The sequence below is a fragment of the Chinchilla lanigera genome, unplaced genomic scaffold (assembly GCF_000276665.1).
Source record: "Chinchilla lanigera isolate Chin_1 unplaced genomic scaffold, ChiLan1.0 scaffold00010, whole genome shotgun sequence".
In the NCBI taxonomy this organism is placed as follows: domain Eukaryota; kingdom Metazoa; phylum Chordata; class Mammalia; order Rodentia; family Chinchillidae; genus Chinchilla; species Chinchilla lanigera.
This window is the reverse complement of record NW_004955411.1, coordinates 26,227,244-26,246,253: the sequence shown is the minus strand read 5'-3', so window position 1 is coordinate 26,246,253 and position 19,010 is coordinate 26,227,244. Positions and strand designations below refer to the sequence as shown.

The 19,010-nt window shown below is 43.6% G+C and overlaps 1 protein-coding gene across 1 annotated transcript in view; it reads left to right on the top strand.

Moving 5' to 3' along the window:
* Positions 1-19,010, top strand: part of Sim1 (single-minded family bHLH transcription factor 1) — an 83,537-nt gene that overhangs the window by 10,292 nt on the left and 54,235 nt on the right. The window contains exons 3-9 of the mRNA XM_005377811.1: positions 492-574; positions 3,958-4,047; positions 4,591-4,699; positions 4,824-4,909; positions 5,565-5,764; positions 5,971-6,077; positions 7,032-7,179. Of these exons, the coding sequence (XP_005377868.1) occupies positions 492-574; positions 3,958-4,047; positions 4,591-4,699; positions 4,824-4,909; positions 5,565-5,764; positions 5,971-6,077; positions 7,032-7,179 (823 nt within the window). The remainder of the gene's footprint in view (positions 1-491; positions 575-3,957; positions 4,048-4,590; positions 4,700-4,823; positions 4,910-5,564; positions 5,765-5,970; positions 6,078-7,031; positions 7,180-19,010) is intronic.

Genomic DNA, 19,010 nt, shown 5'->3' with positions numbered 1-19,010 from the left:
GTTTTTCTGGGAGGCAACAGCTTCCTCTGTGTCTGGAGATGTCCTTCAGTTCTTGATAAGGACAAAGTTTTGGGTAAGAAATCAGGTGTCCCTCATCCCTGTAAACACACTAGTGAACTCCTGCAAAAATGATAGCTGGGTGTAGTGCCTCAGGCTCCTCCAGGATAGAGGCCACTTGAGGTCCTGCTTGGCCTGTGCAGGAAGAGGGCCCTTCTTTCCCAAAAAACTGGGTCTGGCCGGGTGGGGCAGGTCCGACTTCCACTCAGAAGCCAATGGGAAGAAGGCCAAAATGTACAAGTTCTTGTGTTCCATGCTCCCTCATTTCCTAGGCTATGGCGCAGATAGTGGGTGACAGTAAGGATGGTGCTCAGTGGTGTTCTCTCCTGAGACCATGTAGAACAAACCATAAACTCTGACAAGTCCCAAACTTCCAGCTGCATCTTTTTTTTTTTTTTTTTTTTTTGCTAAAGGTTGTTTTTCTGTCTCCACAGGGCTGGGGGAGGCATGGGGCCATTCCAGTCGCACAAGTCCCCTGGACAACGTTGGCCGTGAACTGGGTTCCCATCTACTCCAGGTATAGGCACAGGTCTTCTGGTGCCATGTGTGTTTCAAGGTCCCTGTGCCTGCCTATTGCTCTGCTGGGCTTTTAGTTTCGATAAATAAAAAAAGTAAATAAATAGGCTCGAACTTAGACAGGGATCTCTCAACCCCACAGCTCCCTCAAAGGTAAAACTTCAGCTCTTAGCTGAGTGTGGAAGGGCAAATGGAATTTTATGAACCTGAGAGGGACATAAAGGAATAAGTAAGAGTTGGGGTTTAGAAAATAGCCCAGTAATGCCCCTCTAAGACTCTTGGCCAAAGGGAGAGGGTGCTTTTGTCACTTTTGGACACAGAAAATCGGAATGACTGCAGCCAGGCCTAGGAGGGCAGGCCTCAGACCCATCTGAAATGAAGGTTCTGAAGGAAACTTGCGAAGGAAATCACAGGAATCTGGTGGAAATGCCCATCAGTATTTTAAGCCTACACATTCCGGATCCAGCTGTGTCTACAACTCATTTCATCTCCTCCCTGTTGTTCCCAGGCTCCCCCCTCTTCCTGACAGCCCAGTCGCAGGCCTGCTCAGGCTCTGCACAAACCCTTGGGTAGACACAGACACGCCCCAGGTAATGAGTTTAACACTGTGAGGTGCCCACTGCCTTCTTGTTTGCAGTGCACACTGGTTTAAATTGCCTGTTGCTGACTTAAATCACAAAACAAATATTTTAAATAATAACCCCCGTGGCATTTTTAGCTTTGACACTTGTCCCCCACCCCCACCCCCTCTTTATTACTATTCAAGTCCACTGGCAGCTCCTCTAACGGAGCCTGGGGCCTAAGAAGCCACATCTGTTTGTAGGATCCAGACAGCTTTCATGTCCCACTGCTACCCATTCTCTTCTCCCTTCCAGGGACCAACAGATATTAGTTTCACAAAACAAAGAAATGGTTTAGGAGAGGATTCCCTCAATGACCTCCATCACTGTGAATTTATCTAGAAAGGTTCTGTAATTCCCTTTGCTGAAGCACCTTCTATCATGTCCCACTATCACCTGTCCCAAGTTTTTCATATTCTTGACTAATTTCTCCCAGCAATATAAATAAGAGAATAAAACTCAGTCTTTTACACCTTCCAGCCCTTGCCCAATCTCTTTGCCCTTCTCCATCCCAAACTTGTGGCAAGACTGACTTACACGTGCAATTCTAGTAACTCCCTCCCTTCTCACTCACTCCCACATCTCTACAGTCTAGCATCTCTTTCACCTATCCTGCCCGGCACAAGCCCCACCACATTCTGATACCAAGAGTTAGACGCTCACCTCTTATCCTACCTGAACTTGTTCATCCCATAAATACAGGAGGCTCAAAGCCCTGCCCTTATGGAGCGTGCATTCCAAAGACAGCAGCCTTACAAACCCACTGAGGTGCACTGCATAGTGTACTGGGTGGCACAGGTGCTCTGGAGAGAAGGGGAAAGAGGGAACTCTGCTTTAGTTTTGCCATTTAAAGTGGAGAATGTTTGGCCAGGGCCTCACCAAGGTAACATTTTGACAGAGACCCGCAGGAGGTGATCCTGATGACTGGACAGTCTCCTCTTTTCTTTCTAAGACAGCACTATTTCCACATTCTCTCCCTTCCCCTCCCACTCCTCACTGTTCCTACCTCCAACTGTTATGCAAAAGATGGAATTTTCACAGTGCTCTAGCTCTGTGTCTTTTCTCAGTTCCAAGACCTCCTGCATGATCTCAGCCAATGTCACCACATCAAGTCTTTTCTCCACATGACTCTAGCTGGTTTCTCCACTGCGGATCCTCTTCTGAGCTCCAGACCTTTATTTCCTATGGTCCAGTGGACACATCGAAGTGGAAATCTGCATGTATTGAAAGTCTAGCGTCTCCAAGACAAGAATACATTGTCTCTCGCACCTAGATATCCACCATATAAAACTTCACTGTGTCTCTGAACTTTTAATCTTGATGAATGAGTTCTATATCCTTACTGAAATTTGAAACTCGATCTAAATTTCTCCACCACCAATCTGCACGGAGTCCATACACAGTACAATCTTTGAATCAGACTTTCTTCATTCTCTTTGTGACCACCCACTTCAGGCTTGACTATTTCTACTGCAGTTACCTGCTCTGATCTCCTCATCTCAATTGCTTCCACCTAAGGATCACCATTCATACTTTGTCAGGAACAAACAGAAATACATCTAATCATGTATTTTCATGCTTGGAGGCCTATGTTAGAACCCCTATGTCTGCAGGAACAAGTCTACATTACTCAGATGGACGCTCCACACTCCAAAAAAGCAATGTGGGTATACTTCTTGAGTCTCATCCCTGGTGCACAAAACTCATCACCTCAGAATACACAGATCCATCATTCCTCCAGCCCCCATCTCTACCTTAGCCACATTATTACTTCTTTCTATGGTGCTCTTTCTGCCTTCTCTCCAAGCTTCCTCTCCAAATTCCTGCTGAATCATCTCATTTATGGCCTCTCTGATGCTCCCTTTGACCTCTGGTTGCTCAGCTTCTAGGTCTTCTATCTGTTCACTGCTCTCTGTTCAGCCATGTGATCACTTGTATCTCTCTTAAAGCTGTTTTCCCCAGTTGGACTTTCAGCTCCTCGAGGGAAGAATCTGATTTATCCTAGGTCTCCACTGCTGGACTGTGGAGACTCATTCACAGATAAAAGGGGGTCAGGGAAAGTCTGAACTTCCCTCCGTGGAGAGCCTGTCAGACGGATGCTTCACTGTAAACATACATAAACATAGGTACGCTATCACCACTCTGTGGACTTGCTGCTCACACAGCCTCCCATCTTCTAATTCCCCTATCCTGGACTCTTTCCAGAACCACTGGCCAGCTTCCTTCTGCCTGTAAACTTCAGCTTGCCTGATCCTCCCTGTGGACCAGTGCTTCCTACCCTGGATTTCCTGTGCCCTGCCACTATTCTTTTCTTTATAGACAACAAACACTACCACAAAGCCGTTCAAGAGTGACACAGAAACTTTCTGGTTCTTTTGATCATCATCTTTCCGAGGACCTAACCCCTTGCTTATCCATGGCTATAACTTTTTTCTCCCTAGAACTTTTATGTATGTCAGTAACAGATGTTTCTTTGTCCATTTCAGTAGATCCTCAGTTTTATAGAGCATTATCTTTGCCTACCACTCCACTGGATGTGTCCCAGTATACTACATGCCCCGTATGCCTACAGATTTGGAATGAACGACCAGGGTGTGTGTGTGAGGGGACTGTTGTGGCTGGTTTGGTATCCTGTCTCCTGACAGTTTCTCTCCATTCCATCTCTCTGCTCTTCTGGCAAATGTTCCTAATTTCTGTCCTCCCTTCCCCCATTTCTCCAGATGGCCCAGAGGCCTCTCCATTTACTCTATTTCTGCTTCCCCAGACGTTGGATGGCTTCATCTTTGTGGTGGCCCCAGATGGGAAGATCATGTACATCTCAGAGACAGCCTCAGTCCACCTGGGTCTTTCTCAGGTAGGTGAGTGGTCCACATTTCCAGCCTGCGGTGTTTCCAAGCAGAGCTGGAAGCAGTAGTTTGTGTGTGATGTTTCCACAATCCTTTATGTCTGAATTTCTAGGGCTGGAAACCTCTCTGGTGGCAGGAGGATTCTTTAAATAGATTTAGGTCTCCCCCGTTTCTGAGCTTCTTTATCTTTTAGCTTTGACCCTGGGCCCATACAAACCTTACTTTTTTGAGATCCTACCATAAGCCAGACACTGTGGGAGGAGGTCACATACTTATCTCATGATCTTTTTACTACAACACTGCCAGGAAGCTACTAGTTCTACTATTGTTATCATTGCTACCACTATTATTATTAATTCCCAGATAAGGAAGCTAATAAGGAAGGTAATAAACAAAAGATTATTAGAAAGCAGTAGAGGTGGAATTAGAGCTCAGGGCCAATTCCAGACTGTTGGCTCTCTTCATGGACCTTTGGGACCCCTTGGCCCAAGCTTTTACCTCTTCACGGGCTTTCTTCTAACATAGAAACAGCGATACCCTCTTCTTTACAGGTAGAGCTGACTGGAAACAGCATTTATGAATACATTCACCCAGCAGACCACGATGAGATGACTGCGGTGCTCACCGCACACCAGCCGTACCACTCTCACTTCGTACAGGGTAAGCCAGGCACGTGCTCTCCTTGGCGGGGGACCGCGGGAGTCAGCTTGCGGCTTTCCCCTAGTCTTAGCTGGGACCCGCATCTGTGTCTGTCTCGCATCTTGAGCCTTCTCTCCTCTCCCAGAGTATGAGATCGAGCGCTCTTTCTTCCTGAGGATGAAGTGCGTTTTGGCCAAGCGGAACGCTGGACTCACCTGCGGTGGCTACAAGGTGCGTGTCTGAGCTGGAAAACTTATGCCCCTTGGCACGTCTATGTGGTCCAGGAGCCCAGCACCAGGAGTCTGCGTGGTAGTGGTTCACTCCTTCTGGGCATCAAAATGCATCACGCCAATGGTTCAGGGAGCACCACGATGCTCCCTGAACCTCCAGGGAATCTACACTTACAATAGAAGTCTGAGTAGCCCTGGATACTTACCGGCCCCAGAGACTCTGAGATGGACCCTAGGTCTCAGAGACTTAGAGACCTAGAGATGGACCCTAAGTCTCTGAAATGGCGAGTAACTTTGATGAATTCCTACTTAGTCATAGTGTCAGAGTTTGTATCCTCAAAGACTAAGAACCTGATCTTTAGCTGGAAGCTGTGATTCCCAAGGTGAATGTGATTGAGTGTCATTACAAAGCAGGTTGCAAGGACCTGAATAGTATGCAATAGGGTTTGTGGGACTCAAGCACAGCTGTTTTTTTAGGAGCTCCCAGGTGAGGTCAGCCAGGTATGCGCTTCCTTTACACAATTCAGTAGAAAGGCGTGGCGCACACAAGATTCCTGGCCCAACAGTCTCTCAACACGTTTAGACCCCTTTCCCATTCTTCTGAGGCCCTTCCTGACCTCGGCGTGATCTCAGGGTCCCCCCTCACTCCCTTACAGGTCATTCACTGCAGCGGCTACCTGAAGATCCGCCAGTACAGCCTGGACATGTCCCCCTTCGACGGCTGCTACCAGAACGTGGGCCTGGTGGCCGTGGGCCACTCGCTGCCTCCTAGCGCGGTCACCGAGATCAAGCTGCACAGCAACATGTTCATGTTCCGCGCTAGCCTTGACATGAAGCTCATCTTCCTGGACTCCAGGTGCGGGAACAGCCCCCTAGCGCAGGGCCGCCCCGCTGCGCCAGGCAGAGCTCCCAGGGAGAGCGTCCTGCGATCGCAGGAGCCAGTCTAGCAGATTAGGCTACTGACCAGGTCCTTCTCTGGGCTGGCACCTAGGTCTGGGAAGGCCTTGGGGAGCGGGCAACAGCCCCAGCACTCAATCTGAGGGCGGGGATTGCTCTCCGCAGGGTGGCGGAGCTGACGGGTTATGAACCTCAGGACCTGATCGAGAAGACCCTGTACCACCACGTGCACGGCTGCGACACCTTCCACCTGCGCTGCGCTCACCACCTGCGTAAGCCACCTCCCTGTCCTGCACCCAGCAACCCTCGCGCGCGCCCGAGGCGGAGGCGGGGCCGGGGGTGGGGGTGGGGGATTGCTGTCCACGCAAATGCACCGGTGGGAGTCCTACATAGGCGGCAGTGGGGGTACTTGAGGCCAGACAGGAGCTACTCCCACACTGGACCCTCTAGAGACAGCTAACATTGGTCGAAAAGGCGTTTCTGCGCGAATTTTCCCCAGGAGGAGTTTTATCCTCTTATTGACATGCTTCCCTATTTTCCATGCACGGAATCTCCTTGGCTATTTCTCCCTCTCCCCTGTACACGGGGTCGATCCCAGGGGCGCTCTACCACTGAACTACCTCTCCAGCCCTTTTTAATTTTTTAAAGAATGGCAACACTGTTTCGCTATACTGCCCAGGCTAGATTTGAATTTATGATCTTCCTGCCTCAGCCTCCTGAGTAGTTAGGTACATAGGCCTGCACCACCTCACCTCGGACTTTTAATATAGCTTTGCATTGAGCTTACTCCCCGGAGACTGGGAAAGAGTACTTACTACCTTCATAGTTAGAGGAAACAATCTGGGCGTAATCCTCAGTTTTACACTAGGTTCTTTTTTTTTTTTTCCGGTACCAGGAATTGAACTCACGACCTTGAGCTTGCCAGGCAGGCGCTGTGCCGCTGAGCTAAATCCCCAGCCCCAATAATCCTCAATTTTAAGTATTCCCCAATTGCTAATCCTAGAGATCAGGCCCAGTGATGGGCCACCCTATTAACACAACTATGAGGGATTCTAGGTCGGAGGGAATTTAATAGAACAGTCCACACGATCAGGGATTTGCCTGCAGTCCCGGCCTCCAGCCTGCGGTCACCAGGGCCCACCCGGGGTCCGCACTCCCACCGCCGGGCCTCTGGGACCAGCGCGAGTCCGGCTGAGGTAGCCGCCCCTCCTCTGTCTCTCCGTCAGTGCTGGTGAAGGGGCAGGTGACCACCAAGTACTACAGGTTCCTGGCGAAGCACGGCGGCTGGGTGTGGGTGCAGAGCTACGCGACCATCGTGCACAACAGCCGCTCGTCGCGGCCGCACTGCATCGTCAGCGTCAACTACGTCCTCACGTGAGTGCAGGGGAGCCTGGGGGCGAGGGGCGCTGTGACGCCAGGCCGGCCGGGTGGGGGTGGTCCGCGCGAACCCCAGGTGCTGGCGGGCGGGAAGGAGGCAGATCTGGCCCGGGCGTCTGAATGAAGACCGGTCGGTCCTTCGTTATTTCCCAGAAGATTTAGGAGCTTTCGCATCGCAGTCCCTATTGGCTTTCTTTTTCTCTCTCACCCTTTTAAGCGAACTCTGCATTAAATAAAATTTAATCAGGCAGAAAGAAAAAAAAAAAAAAAAAAGGCAGAGGCAAGGATCGGACGCGCGGAGCCGTTTATGGTTAGCAACCAGGACATCTGTTTCACTTTTTTAGCTCTGGGGTTTGAAGTCCTTAATTTTAAACAGTCTGCGCCCGAGTGAAGCCTCTGAAGCACGGGGCGGGAGGGGAGCTTAAGTGACCGGGAGGGTCCGGCCTTAACCCCAGGAAGAGAGGGTCGCGGGCTGACGCTGCAGGCCTTGCCTGGGGCCGGGACCCCAGAGGCTTGGCCGGTCCCGCGGCGCGGACCAGCGCGGCGAGCCTCCTTCCCTCTGGGTCCCGGAGCCCCCGGCTGCAGTGGCGTGGGTCCCTCGGCCTGGTCACGTGGCCTGTTGCGACTGGGAGCAGAGCACGTTCCGTGCAGTGCTTGGGAACGTCACACTGTTTAGGGGTGAAGCCTTTATGAAGAACTCTTGTGTTCGAAGAGCTGATTTGGAGGAGTAGAGTTTGAAATTTTTATGATTTTAGGGGACCCCAGGGATTGTTTACTTCTTAGAAGAAACAGTTTTGATATTAGGATGTTGGTTAAGGGGTGCTCTTCGCAATCAGATCATACATGGAGGTTGAGAACTGGTTGAATTCCACATTAAATTGCCAAATTAAAAATATGATTGCCAATAAGATTGTTTGCTCTGCCTTGTTTAATAAGAAAACTTCATCCGAGAGACTCAGAAGATGAATTTGGTTAGGTGAGGATCCAGTATTTAAGAATAATAGCAAGTTATTAGGAAGAATCCTTTAACGTCTCTCACTTTAGTAAACAAGGCTAAAAGCAAACATGATTAGAATTTTGTAATAGCAAGAAGGTTGTGTATGTTCGTGTACAGCAGAAAGCATACCATTGTTTTGAGTATCATAAAAATCTATTTTAGGAGTTCAGTTTTCCTAGTGCTAAAATAAACATAAGAGAAAATGGCAAAGCATAACTCATAAAATAAGCCACTCTGTGAAGCAGAACTGTTAAAGGGTGAAAAATTATGTCTGCTTACCAGGGAAAGGAAACGGACATTCTTTAAGACGGTGCCTTGTATGTCTGAGACATCACAAGCATTATCCATACACACTATTCTCTGGTGGTTGCCTGTGCTTAGTAATCATTCTTTATCAAACAGCAGGGTATATAGTCACACATACCCCTATAAATGATCTGAATGCAAGTTAGACCTCCCAACGGGTAAACTTAATTTATGTTTGGAGTCATTTTGAAATATTCATTTTTTCCAGTGGTTAAGTGTTCTTTTTTTCTTCTGTTGACTGTGTCAGTCTTTATACACTTTGTCAGAGCTGCAGAATCAGACAATCAACTTCACATCAGATTTAAAAAGATGTAATGGGGATAAATGATTTATAGAAGGAAAAGTAGCATCATAGACGTTTTTTCTGGACATTCTGTAGCTTTGAATGAAAATAGAAATAAACACAGAGAAGCATCTATACACAAGCACACAAGATGAAAAGCTGAGATTGATTATCCTTTTATGAGTCTCAGCCCCAATTCCTTGTATAGAAATTCTTAGAACAATTTTTATAGCTGCAAATGTGGAAACAGCTTTAGATGAAATGTCATCAAGTGGCTCTGTGTGTGTTGACAGGATTTTCATAATGAACAGGTTGCAGTTTGTTTGATGTGTATATCGCACATCTGGCTGGAAGTTACTAATTTACATTGTCTTAGCAAGTTAAATAGATGGGTATTGATTCTGTGTGGTAGTGAGCCACTACATACATTTATTTTTAGGGATACTTCTCTGCAAAGCCGGAGAATAAGCGAATTTTTTGCAAGTGCAACACTTTAAACAATGTACTTAACATTTCAAACTCCCAGATAATTTGACATGCTGAATGCTTTCCAAATTTAAACATTTTAATAGTATGCATTTTGAAGTCATAAAAAGAGAGCCAATTTTGAATAAACATAAGTCAAATGACGGAGTGATATTTTGGTGAAAATTACATTCATAAGAAGCTCATTTTTGTTGTTCACTGATGGTATATTTGTTGTTGAAGTTAAAATATACCTAGAAAAAGCAATTATCTAACAAAAGCAACAATAAATAGAAGTATATATCCAGTAACATTGTTTCAGTAAGAAATTGTCAACAGCTGTATATAGGAAAGCTGGGTGGTTTTAGGGGCAGATAACAAATACCCCGGTGTTTGCAGCTTTGGTATGACCACTGTGTATTATGAAAATCCAGAGGGAAGGATGACAAGATACTGATTAGGTCTAAAATTTTTTCTTCATCTCTTTATTCTCTAAGGTTCAGCAAAGCTTCTATAGTGCTTCATTAATGTGCCTTCCAAACAGAGCAAAACAAAACAAAACCTGAACACTCCATGATTTTCTGGAAGGCACACATATTTTGATAGCTTTCTCTTCCACATTAAAATACTTCCTTATACATTTTAAGGGCCCGAAGGCTTTGAAATAAGTGTTGAATATGATAGGGCCTGTTCTCACTGTGAAGAGAGTAGGTGAATGGAGACAGTGACTAGAAACAGGGAGAGTTTGGGGGGGGTCCAGAGAATGTGGAGTAAAAGACAAGTATACTGCGTAAGGATCCGAGTAATATTCTTGAATTCATGTTTCCTTAAGTTTAATTGGGAGTACTAATTAGTCATAAATTCAGATGGAAAATATAAGTACCTATTTTGAAGAAAATTGAAACTATCAAACACTCAATTAATATGAAAAGTAATTTCTAGGAAGATGAAGGTGATGGTTCTCTTTATGTTTTCAGACTGTGTATTTTAAAAATAAGCAGTCTTCCACTTTTAAAGGTACACCAATGAAGTGTAAGACTTGAATTTTAAAATAGTTTAAAACTTTAAACTTTTTAAATGTAAAAATTGAAAGTATAATACAGTGAATATTCATATGCACAACAGAGTCAACAAATATGAACATAGTGTCTTGTTTGTTTTATGTCTCTCTCTTTTTTTTTTTTGTACCAGGAATCGAACTCAGGATCTCACACTTGCCAGGCAAACTCTGGCTGAACTACATCCTTGGCCCTATTCTCTATCTTATAAGTCTGCTTTTACATGTAATTTTCCCTACTAAATAACTTTAGGGTTAGCTGTATCCATCATAACATCCTTACATAACATTCTTCTATTTAGCCCCTATACCGTTTATGATGGCACATTTATGGTGTTCCAAATTACTATGTATAGAAACTTGCAAAATTACAGATGACAGCTAGTTTACTGATGCCATTAAAAATAGTCTGCCATGAATACTCATCAACTGCCCATAAGTAAATAAGCTCAGGCTGACTGAGAGACGATACCTTGTAAGGGCATTTCTATAGCATGTAGTCTGGATTTCTAATGAGAAATATAAGTTAATGCAATTCTAATATTGTGTTTGGTAAAAGAGACAGATGAGATTTAGTGTGTGATCTGGCAGTTGTGGAATCAGATGGATTTAATGCTTTTAATCATTGTGGATTGGTAACGAGGGCCTGTGTGGTTATTTCCTAAGTTTCAGATTCAATACTGTGTTAGTAGAAAATCTTACATGGTGTTTTAGAGTGATTTATGGGGCACTTAGGAGGAGGTAGATTTCTGTGTTAAAATTTCTATTTCTGTGCTACTGAAGGCAGAACAGACAGAGGCAATTCACATCAGTGGTGTGTATAACACTTCCTATTTACTAAATATCTCCTCAAAATTTGTAAACAAGTTAGGGCGAATGCCAAAGGAGGCATAACTTTCTCACAACAAAATGAGTGTCCCCACATTGCAACTGTTATGAGTTCCATACTTTTTGTTCTTGTTTGGGTATTGTACCTCCTTGCAATAATCATAGTGAGAGCAGTTGTAATTTTCACACTTAAAAAGGTTTAAAAATGTTTACATACAATGAGAATATAAAACTGTATGTCTTCACAAGAACCAGAAATCATCAAAATATGTTTGCATTGTTTGTTCTCTCAAGTACATTAATGATGCTGAACAATGTTCAAATTCAAATTTGTAAAAATTTATTTAAAGGCTAATGATATTTTATTTTTTATTTTTTTGGTTTTTGGTTTTTTTCACAGTACCAAGAATTGAACTCACGACCTTGCGTTGCCAGGCAGGCGCTGTGCCGCTGAGCTAAATCCCCAGCCCCCATGATATTTTTATTACTAGTGAGTTTTAGCAAACATTTTATAAAGCATGGCCAATAATACGTATAGTTATCAGAGTAGGTTTTACTTTACTGACTAGCAAAATCATTCTTTCATATTATACATGATGTCAAATGAAACACCTTTGGTTACCAAGCTACAGCAAATATAAGATAATTATCTCTCATATCTCAGACCCGTGGAGCACTAGATGTATAGATTTAATCTTTTTAGTAATTCAAAATAATAACCATGTACTAATGTATAACCATAAATTTGATTCAATCCTTAATTGTATTAAATCTTTGTTATGATAATATTGAACATCAAAGTCCCAGTTGTCCTTTCCAGATGATCTTTTATGTAGTTTAATGATTATAGAAACCAATTGAAGATACATTTGTATGATAGTAATTTTTTAATTACCAAAACACCTTATTAAAAGGAAGAACTGGGAGATTTAGTGTCTTTCGACTCATATAATACCAGTATTCATTTTAATCTTATCCTTCATATACTTTTTATCCTAATTTTTAATATAATATGTATTTGGTTCTGAATTCATCTTTTATAAACTTACAAACTATAGGTTTGAAAACAAACACTGAATGCACATTTGTCACAAACTGCTGTTGTCTTAGTTATGTGATTTTCTTCCTGAGAGCTCTCTGGTAGCTGGGTCAGAGTTCACACTTTACATTTTCTAGGTGACGAAACTGAGACTCAGACATGCTGAGTAAGTGATGAAGTCACGCAATTTTGTTCTTTTTATAAAGGAAACATGAGTGTATGTATTTACGGGGCACAATATGCTGCTTTGGTACATGTGTGTATGATGGAATGATTCCCTCAGGGAAACTAGCGTATCCATCACCTCAAACAGTCATCATTTCTTTGTGGTGAGATGATTCCAAATCTTCTCTTCTAGAAGTTTTGAAACATATATTACATTATTATAAATTATGGTTACCCTGTTTTGTAATAGGGCACCAGAAATTATTCCTCCTAATTGTAAGTTTATACCCTTTGATTAACCTATCCTAATCCCCTTTTCCCTCCTAAAGTCAGAATTAAAAGCGAGGGTGCCAACCTCAGCATCCTGCCCTTCTCTGCGAAGGCAAATGAGATTTTGGGGAGGTTTGGCAAAGAAAAAGGCAGGAAAAGAGGGAGGATTAGGATGAGTAAGGCCCACAGTGTTCAGAGCATTCAGCTTTTAGATGGGCTTTGGTGTGAACTCCTGATGGAAGTTTGAAAAGCTCTCTCTGAGTGGTTGTGCGAGAGTGTGTAGATACTGACATTTTACTGGCTAAAATTAGCCAGGCTCTCTTCTCAATGATGTTCAGTTAAGAAGATCTCATTCTTCCTGTCAGTCTTGTTAAGGACATTTTAAATTTTGTTAGAAAATAACGTGCCTGCAAATGTTTTAGTTTTTTACAGACTCGCTTGCCTGTAGATTACACAGATACAAATTAATGCTATTACTAATTATTTCAGTTTTGCAAACGGATTTAATGTTTTATGTTTTTGTTAAAAGTGCTAAACTTAACGTCAGTAGATTGGTAAACCAAGTCATCCTTTTAATCAGATTTCATAAAAGTGATTTCTTGTAGTAGTGGGGTATTTCCTAGATGGTATGTCCATGTGTGTGTGTGTGTGTGTGTGTGTGTGCATGCACTCTCATGTGCTGGCTGTTTTCTGCCCTGGAGGGTGAATGGAAGAGATCGGAAGGCATTCTCTGGGCTGCAGTGCTATCCTCTGACCCCTGGGCACTGCTGCTGCCTGGCTGCTTCCTTCTTGCTAGGCCTGTCTGGCTTCCACTCCCGCCTTCGCTGCTGTTCTGACCTAAAGGGCACTGACTCACAGCGCCTTCCCTTCCATGTCTGGGTGATGGCCACTTGGTGTGTGATAAATGACCGGCCTGACTGCTGTCCTTGGCTCTCCTGTACTCTGGCTGTTGGGAGGGAAAGGTTCTGATCTTTGAGTCACGTGCCTCATTTGAAAGCAGAGACTCATGTGTGTTATTAGGAATGGATGGGGAAATTAGAACAGGGCTTCACATGAACTTCAGAAGAAAATGTTTCTGCCTACTGCCTCCTTATTTGGGCAATGCTGTTATGTTTGACACGAGGCACGCCCCACGTGTGTGTGTGTGTGTGTGTGTGTGTGTGTGTGTAGTGAGGATGTGTGTATCTTACTAGTTTAGTGAGAGGCTGCTACTGCTTTCCCCTTATCCGATGACCCACCTCACTCTGCCCTGTTTTTTTGTTGGCCAGGGATGTCTTTCCAGATGAGCAGGTGATGATAGGAAACTAGTGTATTACACTTAAGCTATTACACAAGAAGGATTGGTTGGTGTTTGGATGAAACGTGGAATACCTGCGCACCTGCCAGTGGAGAGGCTGAGCATCCTGCCTCGCCCAAAGGAGCGATTTGCCCACCTCTTCTCTATCTCAGCCATTCCAAGGCCCAGGGCGCTGGCAGGGGAGGGGTGTTTGTATGGTGATGGCAGGGCCTGGAGGGATGAGAGGGAACTTACTCTGCGGAGCACTGACAGGGGAGTCTGGCTGAGCCTCTGCCAGCTGTTCACCATCTATAAATTTTACTCCAGGAAGTGACACTGTAGTGAGGTTCAGTGACATTCAGACCCTCTGTTTTTATACCTGTAAAATGGGGACTTTGCACCCATTTTTTATAGGTTTATAGAGGATTCCATGGAGAGAGGAGGGAAAGCACCTGCAGGGTATTTGCCAGATAGATGTTCAAAATACCTTAATTGTTATTAGTTCTTGCCGTTTATATGATGGTTTTTTTTGTTTCTTTGTTTATATTTTTGTTTTTTTTTCCAGTACCGGGAATCGAACTCACAACCTTGCACTTGCCAGGCAGGCACTGTGCCGCTGAGCTAAATCCCCAGCCCCTAGAAGGATCTTATAGCAATATAATAAATGCTATATACAACCAATCCAGCATCAGTATCATATTGAATGGAGAAAATTTGAAAACATTTCCTTTAAATTCATCAAGAAGATGAGGGTGTGCTTCACAGGATTACTTTTTTGGGGAAAAAGGAAGTTTGTAAGAAAGCAAGCTTTTACTAAATCTCTAATTGAGTTAGAAAATTAAGTGTCATTATGCTTTACCTTACTAGTGTTAGTAACTATAGTTTAAAATGCATAAAACATGAAACACTGGCCTCTCGGATATGTTTGGTGGAGTTTTTTTATGTATTCCTCATTGTTCTATGTGAACTGGGTAGGGGTCTATCACCACTGTTTCACAAAATATGGCAAATAGCAATGATTGATTGCATGAGTAGATGAACAGAAATCTCGGTGTCTCTCAAGCAGTTTACAGTTTAGTTGGCAAAATAGAAGAGCCCCACTTAAATAGTTAAGAAGTCAGATTTGCTCAGTTTGGAATGATATGGTGTACTTGCCGAGGGGAGAGAGAATTCAAAGGAACTAAGTCAGGGAAGGGAAGGGATTTTGTAGGATCTTTTAACATAGGCTAATGACCGATGTGCATTTGTCATGTTCTTCTTCCAGTATATCCCTTGTAACACAATCTCATTTGTAAAATTAGACGAAAACCCTGGTTGCCTCCCTGCTCTCTTCTAAGCTGGGTTTTCTTTCCTTCGTTATTGTCTTTAGTCTGAACTGTTTTGTTGGAACTGAATATGTTCATCAGGACTGAAAATTAGTTTTCTCCAGCCTCCTTCCTTTCACCAGTTATTACTGATACACCTTCAACATATTCACCTGACTCTAGTGATCAGTACATTATAAGTATATTAGAGTTTTCAAAGTTTTTCAGGAAATTAGTATTCTAAGTTGAATGTAAATCCTACTGAAATGAATGTGAAGTACCACCACATGGGTAATATTTTCATGTTAAAAATTATTTTCAGAAATAAAATGTGAAATATATATTAGGATGATTGGAAGACAGGGAAACAAAAGTTTCCATGTGACTTGCTCCAGATTTTCAGGCCAGCAGGACATTATAATTCGGACTCTATTAGAATAGGGTACAGTCTAACCCTGAGATTTCTTATTTGGATGTCTCAGTCCCTGAAAAACATAGGCATGAATGCTTTACAAAGTATTTGAAGAATGTGTTATAAAACAAGACATCATTATACATTATCATGCAACATAGCGCATTATTTGAGTCTGCTGACTATTAGTCAGTGTTGCCACTCACTAGCTCTGGGACTGTGGCAAATTCCATACCTTCACTGTTGCTTTTTATCTGTAAAATGCAGATGGTTATACGTTCTACCTCAGATAGCAATTGTAAACATTAAGTGAGATAACGGAGGTTGTGGGCACCGTGCCCAATACAAAGTAGCACTGAGTCATGCTCAATTGTTAGGGTGACTTTTAGTGAAATTAAATACAATAATTTTTAGCCTGTCAATAAGTACAACAGAAGTATGTGTGAGTCTTTGGACTGAAGGAGGAAAAACATGAATCGTAGGAAGGCAGAGATTTACCCAAGAAAAAGAAACTGAGAGTCATTCTGATGTATCTGGTTGGAGTTCTCAGGACTGTTGGGAGTATAAACATTCATAAAAGATTTAATGAGCACCTACTATGTGACAGGTGTTATGACAAGTTCAAGGGACATCAAAATGAGTAATGGTGCCCATAGGGACAAAACACAAATGCAGTTGTATCCTAGCTTGGTTTCCCTGTAGGTTTCCTAATGACTGATACACCTTCACTGGTGGAAAAACTTCCACCAATGAAGTATTAGAAAGAAGAGGCCAATTAGAAAGAAGAGGCCCTAAATTTCCTTGGTGCAGTGTATGGATCACCCGGGCGGGGGGCGGCGGTGAACTCACAGACATGTTCAGTTTCCTTTCTGACCAGAAGTAAGAGAGGGAGGTGCTGGGATGGGAGTGTGCAGTAAAGGAGATCATAATGAGCGGCAAAGTATTTGGCTGTAAGCTAGGGATCCCAACCTTAACTCTCACAAGCATGTTGTGCAGAACTCTCTCTGTGTATCTGAGCTCCTGGGGGAGGGAGAGTAGTTGTCCCTGGGTTGATGTTTTTCCTGTTGGAGTGATATCAAGATCACTTTTTTTGTCCTGCTTTCCATGAGATTTCTAAAAATATTTTGGGGGGCTGTCATCTGATAGGATTATGAATCTCACTGAATTTTTAACCTGAGGAATCACTCTACACTAAAACAGTCATAGCACATTAAGAATATTTTTAGATGCTGCTGATTATTTTAGGTTTATGCAATATTATTATTTTTTTCTTTCTAAGGTGTAATTTCCAGGCTCTGCTGCTCTGTCTGGGGCAGGTTGGAAACAACTGTCAGCTTTAAACTGGAGGAGGCATGCAGGTGACTTGTTCACTGCTGTGTTTAGGAAGGGCGCTGCTACTTCACTGACTCAGTGAGGCCGTGTGATTCGCCAATGCAGTGGCGCTTGTGAATGGGCGCAGTCACTGGACCTCGTTCCTGAGGCTGCCCAGGGTCCTCTGTGACACGCTCTTTAAAATGGTGACATTGTATCAGGATGCGCTATGAGAAATTGCCATTTCCAGTATGTGAAAACAGTCCCAAGCTGGCGACTTCATATTATTCCATCTAATATTTATGAAGTAATTGATGACATCTTGCATATATTTTGCAAAAGCCGATGGAGCGTTTAGTCCGTATGGGCTCTACAAAACGCCTCCATTTCTTCCGTTTCTGTGCACTGGGGCCGTAGTCAGTTGCCACAGAACATCCTCACCCCAGACCTGATCCCGCCTCCCTTTACCAATGTAAGTAAGCATCAACAGTGATGTTTTTACAGAATACTAATCAATAAGTGTCTCCCGTAGAACATTACTTTCTGTTTTTTTTTTTTTTTGGTTTTTCTCCGGTACCGGGAACCGAACTCACGACCTTGTACTTGCCAGGCAGGCGCTTTGCCGCTGAGCTAAATCCCCAGCCCCTGAGCATTACTTTCTTTAGGATATCTAATACTTTCAAATGGGAGCTGCTGCCTTTTTTCCCAGAAGGATATTTTTCCTTTGATTGATTGTTAAATGGATAGAGCCTGTGAACTGATCTTTTTTTTTTTTTTCCCAAGGGGTGTCTTGTTCAAACAGAATTTGTTGTATCCACATCAGTAAAGCCGTGCTAATATGGGCTGCTGGCCAGATCTTGGAAATGGCCTCATTATACTGAACCGGATATCATAACGGTACCCATTACGGTGGTGTTCTCTCTGTGCTTGTACTTTCAAACTCAAGTCCCTTGCCACTTTTTACATCTTGCCAGGACTAGCAGCGTTCTCTGGCAGTGCAGTTTTAGAAGGTTCTGGCTCTTGTCTATCTTCTCCTACTGAAAACCATTACAAAAGTAGCCTCCATGGTTTTGAGCATTCTTAGGGATTTGTGGCTTGCTGCCGTCTTCACTCATTCATTTTACTCTGGAGTTTGTGAGGACTGTAATGCGTTCTGGTGGCTGAAGGTAAGAACCCAGGAGACTGACTTCTTTCAGCAATGCTCCCTTATTAATATTACTGTCTAAATATGTAGCAGTTAAGAGCTTCTTCTTTCCAGACCTCCCACACAAAGTGCTTCATTTGGGTTTTTACAAGTCATTAGGAAACTAAAGGTGTTGGATGTCGCAGCATTGATTTTCCCTGTAGAAATCTTACTAGAGTCCTGGTATAGCGAGGCATTTGTTGTGCTGTGTTTGGGCAAGGGGCCCCTTCAGGGTCCCAGCTCAGGAAGGCTGGAGAAACAAAGCTCATGAAGGGGAGGGCAGAGTGGGTGTCAGTTCATCCCTCTAATTGCAACAGTTAGGGAGAGAGCGAAGTTCAAGGTTTTTTTTTTTTTTTTTTGTGAAGGTTAATTGAAAACCAGAGGGAAATAGTTAAAGATGTTACATGGCATTTTACAATATAGTCTCTTAGCTGTTTGTGTGTCTTCAAATTTAACTCAATAGGACTTTCACTATAAACAAATTTCTATTATTAGAATCACCTAATTTCTGCTGGTATAATTAAAGGGATTGTAAGACATGTTTTAGAGTGCAGCCTTCTGTATGGTGGGCGGGGGATGGTTTGTGTGTTCACTCAGCGAGTATTTCCTCAGCGCCTACTGTGTGCCAGGCTCTGTGACTCAGGGAGTCAAAGTATCTGGCATCATGGAGTGTCCGTTTAGTGGGAAGAAATAAATATAATATCAAGAAGTGATAGAAAATAAGTTGCATAAAGAGATGGGAGTGATCCAGGAGGCCTCCGAAGACCCATGAATGAAGGAAGGGTGCCAGCCACGCCAGTACCTGCAGGGAGAACACTCCTGGCAGAGGGAAGCAAATGCAAACGCCAAGAAGAGGAAGCCAGCTTGTCATGTTGAGGAATGTAAAGGGTCACTGTGGCTGCCACAGAGTTAGGGAGAGGAAGAGTGAAGGG